We start from the raw sequence: 11,511 nt of genomic DNA, 5'->3' as shown, positions 1-11,511 counted from the left end.
CATCTGACCCATAGGTGGCAGCCATCTCAAGCCAGAGGACGAGAGGACTCTAGCCGCCACGCATATAACGGATTTAGAGTGAAAAACTTTGTTTTTACGGGTTATACTTATTATTATTTTATTACTTCCCTTCTACGTGACTTTACCGAAAGAACCAAGAAGATGAATCCCTGCAGTCACGAAAGCTTTAAATCGAAAAATACATTGTTGTTGTTGTTCTGTATTTTTATTGTAGAATCGACGATACAAGCGTTACAATGCCACTGTTGTACGCGTACATTTATACTTTTTAAAATCAATATTGTTGTTGTATCTCTCCCACAACCCATGACACCACCGGTGTATGAACACATCCCAGTTAACCATTGCTAATCACTGCGCCCCGACACTACAGTCACACACTCTGGCAGGGTGAATACATCCACGTTGCCTTCACACACACAGAGCAGTACCTATTTTTTCACCCCCTACTCCCCCCCTAGGAAGGTTGTGAGGATTGTTTACGCTCAGCCCCCCCTTTGTGATGGAGAGCCACGCAGCCCCTAGCTACCGACAGCCACCAGCCAGTCACGGGCGTGGCACTGCACGTGACGGTGACGAGGGTGGCGAGCGCCGTGCGTCGTGGTGTTGTCTGCCCTTTGCCCTGTTCACGTTCACCTCTCTCAGGACGCACCACTCAGATCCACAATCCTCACTGAGTTATCATCATCACCCCACCCCACCAGCAGCCCAGGATATAGGGGCTGAGTAAAGGTTTGGTGAAACGAGTGCAACAGCACCATGGAGTCGGCGCTGTAAAATGACAGCAGCCCCGCGTCCCAGTCCAGATGAACCCCGACTCTCCGCGTAGGCTCCGGTACCGACAGTGAGGTCACTACCCCGCCATGCCGCACTGAGAAGCTGTCGCCAAGTTTCAATAGACACCAGGAGACGTCCACTCTCTCCCAGGAGGCACTCATCACCACGCCCTCTCCGTGGGATCGTCCAGTACGCGGCTCCAACCCGAAACCACCTCGCACTCCCCACTTCCACCTCCCAGTAGTGCTGACCTGATGAGTAGCTCTCAGAGAACAGGGCTTGGTGATAGACATCAAATCGGCGTGGGTGATGGGGGCGACGCTGGGGGACACCGCTCCACGTCACCGTCCTGAGATCCGAGGAAATCTGGAGGATGTCATGGGCTGAGTTTGTGTCCAGAGTCGGTGAGCGTCCATCTGTGGTGAGGACAGCGATGATGCCCGCACAGCGGTCACGGCGACGCGTGTACACACACACACACGTGGCGTGTACACACACACACACGTGGCGTGACGTGTTCACACACACGTGGCGTGTACACACACATGCACGTGGCGTGCACACACACGCACGTGGCGTGCACACACACACGCACGTGGCGTGCACACACACGCACATGGCGTGTACACAAACACGTGGCGTGTACACACACGCACGTGGCGTGTACACACACACGTGGCGTGTACACACGTGGCGTGGCGTGTTCACACACACGTGGCGTGTACACACACACGCACGTGGCGTGTACACACACACGCACGTGGCGTGTACACACACACACGTGGCGTGGCGTGTTCACACACACGTGGCGTGCACACACACACGCACGTGGCGTGTACACACACACACGCTGGTGTTGTGTTGTCTGTTGTGTTGTTGTGGTCATAGCGCAGTACGTGATACGTTGATATTTAACACTGTGATCATCACGCATATGACAAATGCATACATTACTAATATTCATTAGTATCTGTATACAAATACTAATATTCGTTAGTATTTGTGTACACATACTTATATTCGTTCATATTTGTGTTCACAGTAATATTCGTTAGTATTAGTGTACACCTACTAATATTCATTAGTATTAGTGTACACATATTAATATTCGTTAATATCTGTGTACACATACTAATATTTGTTAGTATTATTGCACACATACGAATATTCGTTCGTATTTGCGTACACATACTAATATTCGTTAGTAGGGTACACATACTAATATTCATTGTATTAGTGTACACATACTAATATTCGTTAGTATTAGTGTACACTTTCTAATATTCGTTGATATTAGTGTACACATACTAATATTTGTTAGTATCATTGCACACATACGAATATTCATTCGTATTTGTGTACACATACTAATATTCGTTGGTAGGGTACACATACTAATATTCATTAGTATTAGTGTACACATACTAATATTCATTAGTATTAGTGTACACTTTCTAATATTCGTTGATATTAGTGTACACATACTAATATTCGTTAGTATTTGTGTACACATACTTATATTCGTTAGTATTTGTGTACACATACTAATATTCGCTTGTATTTTTGTACACATTAATTTTGACTTAACTTTCGTGACTGCAGGAGTTCATATTCTATCGTTCTTTTGGTAAAGTCACGTGCATAAAAATAATAATAATAAAAATTAAGTGAATAAAAATATCACAAAGTTTCGATTGCAACCCAAGCGGTCATCATCAGGCAAAGAAGTCAGCCTCTAAAGGCCAGCTGTTTATAAAGGTTTGGGGATGGGCGTAGCCCAAGTGTATCAACAGCACCAGGAGTATGGGCGGTTCACGAGTGCCAATGCAACAACAATATCAATGCAGCTATCAGCAGCACCAGGAGCATGGGCGGTCCACGAGTGTCAATACAGCAACAATGTCAAGGAAAAAGAATGCCAATGCAGAAACTAAGCGACATGTCTCAGACCGTGTTCGGGAACACGAGGCGGATCTGAAATACGGTAGGACCAACACCTCTGCCGTGGCTGATCATTATTTCAACGTTGTAGGCACACATACAATTGATTTCTCCAAGACGAAGGTACTATGCAAACCCAATGGCTTTCAACAAAGATGTGTTCATGAAGCCATCCAGATATATAAACACAGACACAAATTCAACTGAGAAGATGGGTACAAACTGAGCAATCATTGGAAGGACGTTATTAACCAGGTAAAGTCATAACTGGCTGTGATGCTTCAATCCAACCTTCCTATAGTAGCAGTTATTCGACTCTCTGAGTTACATTACCTTGTTAAATGTCTTTACATTAACAGGCTAAATGTCTCACTAATTTAGCTTCTACTCCCTTTTCCTCGATGCGGCGGTGGCGCTCGTTGTTTTAATAGGCTGAATATCTCTCATTAACACAGCCGCTGCTGCGGGAGCCGTCTCGCATTGACATGCTAACCTCAAATCTCGAGCAATACAATGGTTTCTTCAGCACCGTAGCCGTGGGGTTACATTAACAGATTCACATGCTAATCTCTAGCAATACAATGGCCGAGGTATACCTAGCTCTGCGATATTACATTTACTTGCAAATTCCATCTCTAGCCCTGCCCACTTACCCTTTGGTTGTACCCATCTCAGACCTATATAACCTCTTGCTGCAGCAGCTCTCTCGCTATATTTTTTCCTGCCTCAGCAGTCCGCCTGCTGTATTTTTTCATCTGAGTATGATTGCTTGTGTTGCGATCGAAACGTTGTGATTTTTATTATGTTCTTATTTTTCTATCTATGTGACTTTACCGAAATACCCAAAAAGTATGAATTCCTGCAGTCACGAAAGCTTTAAGTCAAGATTTATAATAATATTCGTTAGTATTAGTGTACACATTCTAGTATTCGTGAGTATCTGTGTACAGTTACTATTATTCGTTAGTATCTTAACACATACTAATATTCATATTCTTAGGTTGTTTTCGGTAAAGTCACGTAGGTAAAACATTAAAATTAATAAAAGTAAAATAAAATAAAAATCACGACGTTTCGGAGGCAACACAAGCTTCCGTCTTCAGGTGGAACCGTCACAGCCACGACAGCTGTATCAAGTAAATGAGAGATTGCAGGAGCTACCACTCCGTTTATATAATGGTTGGAGAGGGGGGGGAAAGGGCCAAGTAAAGCACACTTTTTATTCATATGGTAAGGTGAGGCTTAAGACTAAGAATAGACTGCATAACAAAGGCTGAGCCTTTGTTATGGAGAGGTACGGTTTGTGACTCAACCTGTGACAAGGAGACAACCACTAAACATGGTAAACCTGTAATAGTCTGTCAAATAAGATTGACCAACTAAGTGTAGTTAAATCTTTTTTGCATGGTTAATCACATCTTTCCAATGATTACTCAGTTTGTAACCATCATCACGGTTGAAATTATGTCTGTGTTTGTATATTTGTATGGCTTCGTGTACAAACCTTTGATGGTAGCCAGGAGGTTTGCAGAGAACCTTGGTCTCGGAAAAGACAATTTCATGAGAGCCCACCGAGTTGTAGCAATGATCGGCAACGGCCGAAGAATCAGTTCTGCCGTGTTTCAGATCTGACTTGTGCTCGCGGACACGATCAGAAACATGACGTTTCGTTTCTCCAATGTAGCAATCACCACAAATGCAACTCAATTTGTAGACTCCAGGATACTGTAAGTCAGGAACGACATCCTTCACAGATGGAATGAGATCACGGATTTTATGCACTGTACTGAATCGGACTTGGATCTTATGTTTGTTTAGAATTTTGGAGATCTTTTTGGTCACGCCTGCTATGTATGGTAACGTGATAGTTTTGGTCGGAGTTTCATGTGGCTGTTTCTGTGTGGTGGGAGAAACAGCTTGGCGGATAGTGCGGTCAGAGTATCCGTTCATCCTGAGGGCCCGATGTACATGTCTTAATTCACCAGCCAGGTGGTGTTGGTCAGAAATGCATGGGCTCTGTGGTATAGCGTTTTGATGAGAGAATTCTTTTGAGATGGGTGGTGGTGGGAATCCGGTTTAAAGTAGGAATCTCCGACCAAAACTATCACGTTACCATACATAGCAGGCGTGACCAAAAAGATCTCCAAAATTCTAAACGAACATATGATCCAAGTCCGATTCAGTACAGTGCATGAAATCCGTGATCTGATTCCATCTGTGAAGGATGTCGTTCCTGACTTACAGTATCCTGGAGTCTACAAATTGAGTTGCATTTGTGGTGATTGCTACATTGGAGAAACGAAACGTCATGTTTCTGATCGTGTCCGCGAGCACAAGTCAGATCTGAAACACGGCAGAACTGATTCTTCGGCCGTTGCCGATCATTGCTACAACTCGGTGGGCTCTCATGAAATTGTCTTTTCCGAGACCAAGGTTCTCTGCAAACCTCCTGGCTACCATCAAATGTTTGTACACGAAGCCATACAAATATACAAACACAGACATAATTTCAACCGTGATGATGGTTACAAACTGAGTAATCATTGGAAAGATGTGATTAACCATGCAAAAAATATTTAACTACACTTAGTTGGCCAATCTTATTTGACAGACTATTACAGGTTTACCATGTTTAGTGGTTGTCTCCTTGTCACAGGTTGAGTCATAAACCGTACCTCTCCATAACAAAGGCTCAGCCTTTGTTATGGAGAGGTATGCAGTCTATTCTTAGTCCTAAGCCTCACCTTACCATATGAATAAAAAGTGTGCTTTACTTGGCCCTTTCCCCCCCCCCCCTCTCCAACCATTATATGAACGGAGTGGTAGCTCCTGCAATCTCTCATTTACTTGATACAGCTGTCGTGGCTGTGACGGTTCCACCTGAAGACGGAAGCTTGTGTTGCCTCCGAAACGTCGTGATTTTTATTTTATTTTACTTTTATTAATTTTAATGTTTTACCTACGTGACTTTACCGATAAAACCTAAGAATATGAATCCTTGCAGTCACGAAAGCTTCAAATCTAGAATTAATACTAATATTCGTTAAATTCTGCGTACACATAATACATATTTGTTAATATTAGTGCATATACTATTATTCGTTAGTATCGTGTAAACATTAATATTCATTCGTATTTGTATACACATACAAATATTCGGTATTATCTATGTACACGCACTGCTAATCAGTCGTGAATAATACTCATTGAATAATAATTAGGGAATTATAATAATAAATAATAACAATAGTACTACACTAATATGACGATAGGTGTGTGTGCAATCGTAGTGAACAGTCGTGATGATGCTAGCACCACGATGTGAACGCCACTCTCACAGAGTCTCTCTACAAACACGAAGCCTGTACAATGGCCACCACAGCCTCGCACACTATCACATCCACGCACAGACATTGTGGGTCACTCCGATTCTGGATGAGCGCCTCCCCACGCCGTGCACGTCCCGGAGGGGGGGTTATTTGACCATACTTTACCGCGCTTGTCAATACGCGTTAGGGATGGTGGGTATTGTTAACGTAGAAGCATAGAGGTACAGTACAACAATGGTTCACGCTGCACTGTCCTCTGCTGGTGCGATGTGTAAACATTCGACACGAGAGAGACAAAGGCGGCCGGGCATGGTGCTAGCCACCCACCCCTCGTGTGCCGTGCCAGCCTTCATAGGTGCTGCTGGTCGCTAACAGCACATGCCCCATTACCCAGCAGTAGGGTTCAGTAGAATATTAAAACTGTGAAACGAATTTTATTTCACCAGGAAGAGCCCACTTATCCATGTCGCTCTCTTTCAGAGTCTGCGTCTCTCTCCCCGTGGTGGCGTGGATTTTCCCTGGTTCCTCACGTTTTTCCCTCTACATATAGAATACATTCGCATTCAGAGGATTTGGCTGCTGCTATAAATATCCACGTGATGAGCCACTTCGTAAAGCTGTCATTTGTGATAGTCAGGTAGCTTCTGAAAAAAGAGCGACATGGTTCAGTGGGTTCCTTACCTGGTAAAAAATAAGAAGCGTAGTGCAACACAGTGGGACACGTGGGTGCAAGACTGAGGAACTCACAGATGAGAGGCAGGAGTCTGCGCATGGCCCTTTCAAGGGAGCGCATCGTGGTGACGTCCAGTGAAGTGGGAGGTGGGGGTGCAGATTCCTTAGGGATCTCTCTCCTGGGATAACCACTAACAGCATCACACACAGCCTCGTTTAACCACAGCATTGGAGGACTCAGCATCCATAGCACACACAGCCCGTGTCTCACACGCAGCCAGTTTCTTACGCAGCCAGTTTCTTACGCACAGTCAGTGTCTCACACAGCCCTGGTCTCACACACAGTCAGTGTCTCACACACAGCCCCTGTCTCACACAGCCCGTGTTTCACAAGCAGCCAGTGTCTCACAAACAGCCCGTGTCTCACACACAGCCCGTGTCTCACACACAGCCCTTGTCTTACACAGAGCCCTTGTCTCACACACAGCCCGTGTCTCACACAGCCCGTGTCTCACAAGCAGCCAGTTTCTCACAAACAGCCCATGTCTCATACAGCCAGTGTCTCACACACAGCCCGTGTCTCACAGATGGCCAGTTTCTCACACACAGCCAGTGTCTCACACACAGACCATGTCTCAAACACAGCCCGTGTCTCACACACAGCCCTTGTCTCACACACAGCCCGTGTCTCACACAGCCCGTGTCTCACACACAGCCCGCGTCCCACACAGCCCGTTTCTCATGCAGCCAGTGTCTCACACACAGCCCGTGTCTCACACAGTTCGTGTCTAACACAGAGCCCGTGTCTCACACAGCCCGTGTGTCACACAGACAGTTTCTCACACACAGCCCGTGTCTCACACACAGCCAGTGTCTTACACACAGCCAGTGTCTCACACAGCCCGTGTCTGACACACAGTCCGTGGCTTACACACAGCCAGTGTCTCACACACTGCCCGTGTCTCACACACAGCACGTGTGTCTAACACACAAAGCCCCGTGTTGAGTGTTTAACCATGGACGTTAATGATCTGTACCTGCGCGTCTCCTCCAGGTGCCCCTGTGAAAGAGAGAGATCATTAAAGTGAAGTCTCTACCCTTGGACCACGAGTCCCTCTGCCAATGCCCGCCCTGTTCTGGACCCCCAAACGGCGTCTCCACAGAGGCGCTCCCCACCTGCAGGAAGGCGAGCGAGTCCCTCTCGTGCTGCAGAGCGCGCAGGCGAGCGGCTGCCGCCAGGAGCTCGCCGATCTCCCGCTTGTGACGAGCGATGTCCTCCTCGATCCGGGACAGCAGCTCGCGCTCCTTCACAGCCACGCGACGTAGAGCCTCCCTCTCGTCCTCGTCCAAAGCCTTCCTTAGGCGGGCGAACCTGCCCGTGATGCGACCCCTGATCCCAGCCACCGATTTCTGCGGAGACGCGGGGACGTTGGCTCCCTGAGCCATGAGCCACTCCGTGTGTGCGTGTGGGCGCCGTGGTGGCTAGGAGATGTTGAATCCCTCGCTTGGTATGCAGCAGGTCGTGGTTTCGATCCCGACCCTGATGCCTGTATATTTGGAGTTTGTTCTCTCTGTAGTATATATTTTTCTCCGGGACCTCCGGTTTTTGCTTCCACATTTAGGATCAACGTCGCACGTTTATAGTATTTGGCTACTATCAATTTCCACATTACAATCAGCCACTTTTTTTAGCTATCGTTTGTAATAGCCAGGTCGCCTCTGACAAAGAACTACATAGCTCAGTGGAGCCGTTCCTAGTTAAATAAAAATTAGTTTAGTCTATTGGTCTTCACGTAACTCTACGTGTCTCTATGGGTCTGTAGGTCTCTCTCAGTGTATCTCTGTAACTCTATGTCTACCTATGTATCTCTATGGGTGTCCAGGTATTTCTATGGGTTTGGTATCTCTATGGGTGTAAGTACTGATATGGGTCTTTATGTATATTTGGCTGCTGCTATACATTTCCACGTGATAATGATGTCAAACACTTGATGTCGCTATAATTTGTGGTGACCATGTCATTTCTGAAAAATAGCTACACAGCTCCGTGGGCCTTACCTGGTAAAAAAAAAATAGTTTAGTCTATGGGTCTCTTTGTACCTCTCTTTGTCCCCAAGTGTCTCTATGGGTCTCTATGTATCTCTATGGGTCTGCTGCTATATATTTATACGTGATAATGATGTCAGCCACTTTGTTCAGCTACTATCATTTGTGACAGCCAGGGTCGCTTCCGATAAAAATCTACACAGCTCAGTGGGATCTTACCTGGTAAAATAAAAACAGTTGTAGTTTAAATAAACTCTGGTGACGCGATTAGGGACGGCGTGAGGTGCAGCTGTGCGGTGTTCGTGCCTCTGCGTCCGTGCCGGTGCGCGACCTCCCGTGCAGTGCAACAGCTGCACCACAGCTCCACCCTGACAATCCGGTGGTACTCTCTAAAAATGTTTTGCCACAGGAATGGAAAATGCAATGCCGAGTAACCCGACCTCACGGCAGACTCGCCGATGTGGCTATCATATATGGTAAGCATGCAACCCCCTCGTAGTTAATGTTGAGTTTGAAAGTTAATGATATAGTTATAGTAAGATGCATCAAAGTTATATTTTGACTTAAAACTTTCGTGACTGCAGGAATTCATATTCCGTGGTTATTTCGGTAAAGCCAAGTAGATAGAAAAAATTATAATAAAGTAAATAAATATAAAAAACACGACGTTTCGATCACAACACAAGCGATCATCTTCAAGAGGAAAAAGGAGAAAGGTCAACGAAGGCAAAGTTTTTTAATGTTTGAAAATTGGGCGTGGCACAAGCGTGCTGGTGTCAGAATGAAGTGGGCGGGGCATATGTTCCCGGGGTAAGGTGACAAGAAAACACAAATCAAGCTATGACCCAAAGTGGTTGATGACATCTTTCCAATGATTGCTGAGTTTGTACCCATCCTTGCAAAGTACCATCGTCTTACAGAAATCATTTTCGCGTGAGTTAGGCGCGTAAAAATAATGATCAGCCATGGCAGAAGTATTGGTCCTTCCATTATCAAAGTTATAATGCTGCACTAAATTCGCTTGAATGCATTTTGACCTCCACGCCTTCCACACTGGGTGGAGGTCACGGGGGTCAAAGAGCCCGGCCCGGACACGGTACCTGCGCCTCATTGCGAGCAGACTCCATCCGCTTCACGGTCTCCTCCGCCTCCTTTCTCTTCTCCTCTACCGCTCGCGTCTCCTCCCCAACCCGCGTCTGTAGTGAGAGACGAGACGTCACCTGGGGGACACTTGAGCCCCCTGAGCCACTCTTCATACCGCCCTTCCCTCCACACCGACCCCTCCACAGTGAAGGCCCTCATCTCCACGCTGCCTTTGTATGGCGACTGAGAGGGGGGGCACGGGGAGTGCGCAAGCTGATGCCTCGTTGAAGCAGCAGGCAGTGGGAGCCGTGCTGGCTTGGTGTTTGTACCGACTCGGACCCAAGGGCCCATGTGCCCACAGCTGTCTGGTTTAGAAGATAACTCAACTAGAATTGTCTATCAGGTGGCTGTGATATCGGTGTCACTTAATTCCTTTATACGGAATTTTGGTTTACTGAGAACCTGGCATGCAATACATCCTAAGGCAGTTTCCTAAAATGCCAACCAGGAGATGAGCTATACAGGCAGACAGACAGGGATTCAAAAAATGAGAACATGAACACACAATTGTTTTTTTCTTCAGATGTTGTGTAGCCGAGTGACAGAATTGGTCAGAGCGTGTTACGGTGTCTCACTCTGTGGGCCTCACCTTACGTGTCTCGTGCTCCTTCTTCAGCGTCAGGACCTTGTGTTCTTTGTGTTCACCTGCAAATTTGCAAGTTGAGCAGACCAGGCTGCTGTCTACTGTGCAGTATAATTTTAGCTCCATGCTGTGCTTCCGGCACCATCGGTCCTCCAGGTTCGTGATGGGAGCCACCATGACGTGGTCTCTCAACCTTCGATTCTCCAAGTGAGGCCTCAAGTGCCTTGCACAGTAGGACATCTCACATCTCAGGCAGGTCCTCACTGCAGGAGTCTGGCCGTCAGGGCAGTTGTCACACATGACAGTTGCGGCCATCCCGTCTCCAACTCTGAGCTGCTCTGCCAGGTTGGCGAGGGCCACGTTCCTCCTCAGCTGGGGTGGCACAGGGAAGGTCGCTTGGCACTGCGGGCAGCTGAAGCTGCTCGCCGTCTCCCAGGTGGCCTCCAGGCACCGGAGGCAGAATGAGTGTCCGCAGCTCAGCGTGGAGGGGCAGACAAACGTGCCCAGGCAGAGGGAGCAGTGCAGCTCACTGTCCACACTCTCACTGGGAGTCACACTCGCCGTGACTCTTGACTTCATTGAGATTTACTCGCTGTGTGGCGAAGAGAGAGACGCTGAACCAGGACCTCTCTCTTATAGCGATGGTGAAGAAGGAAGTAAAATACTTAGAATATTTTCATTGTCGTCACTGACATCACGAGACACTGCCCGGAATGTGAACCTATGCTCTTGGTGTGCAAACAGCAGCTGCAAGGTTAAAATGGTTACAGTACACACCTTGACATGAACAAAATGTATCAAAGGAATCTAATATTTTAACAAATATATACATTTATAGAAATTAGTGTTGTTAATATAAATCGATGAAGCTCAGCTGTGGTGGCTCATTCATGAGATGAGTATCGAGAGATAAACTCATCCTTCCAGAGCTCAGCGCACAAGTTGGTGTCGATGGTAAGACAGAGAAATGGATTGGGTGCCACCGTGGCTATGAGATGT

General features: G+C 46.7%; 1 protein-coding gene across 1 annotated transcript; it reads right to left on the bottom strand.

The window, feature by feature from the left end:
- Positions 1-359: 359 nt before the first annotated feature.
- Positions 360-11,101, bottom strand: LOC133359516 (E3 ubiquitin/ISG15 ligase TRIM25-like). Its single transcript, XM_061577933.1, is given in 7 exon segments — positions 360-935; positions 937-1,214; positions 6,816-6,931; positions 7,778-7,800; positions 7,917-8,150; positions 9,887-9,982; positions 10,519-11,101. Coding segments are annotated over 7 exon segments (1,593 nt in total). The 5' UTR covers positions 11,092-11,101; the 3' UTR covers positions 360-662.
- Positions 11,102-11,511: the final 410 nt, after the last annotated feature.

The sequence above is a fragment of the Lethenteron reissneri genome, chromosome 65 (assembly GCF_015708825.2).
Source record: "Lethenteron reissneri isolate LAM-NWPU_2019-01 chromosome 65, ASM1570882v1, whole genome shotgun sequence".
In the NCBI taxonomy this organism is placed as follows: Eukaryota; Metazoa; Chordata; class Hyperoartia; order Petromyzontiformes; family Petromyzontidae; genus Lethenteron; species Lethenteron reissneri.
This window is presented reverse-complemented; position numbering and strand designations above follow the sequence as displayed.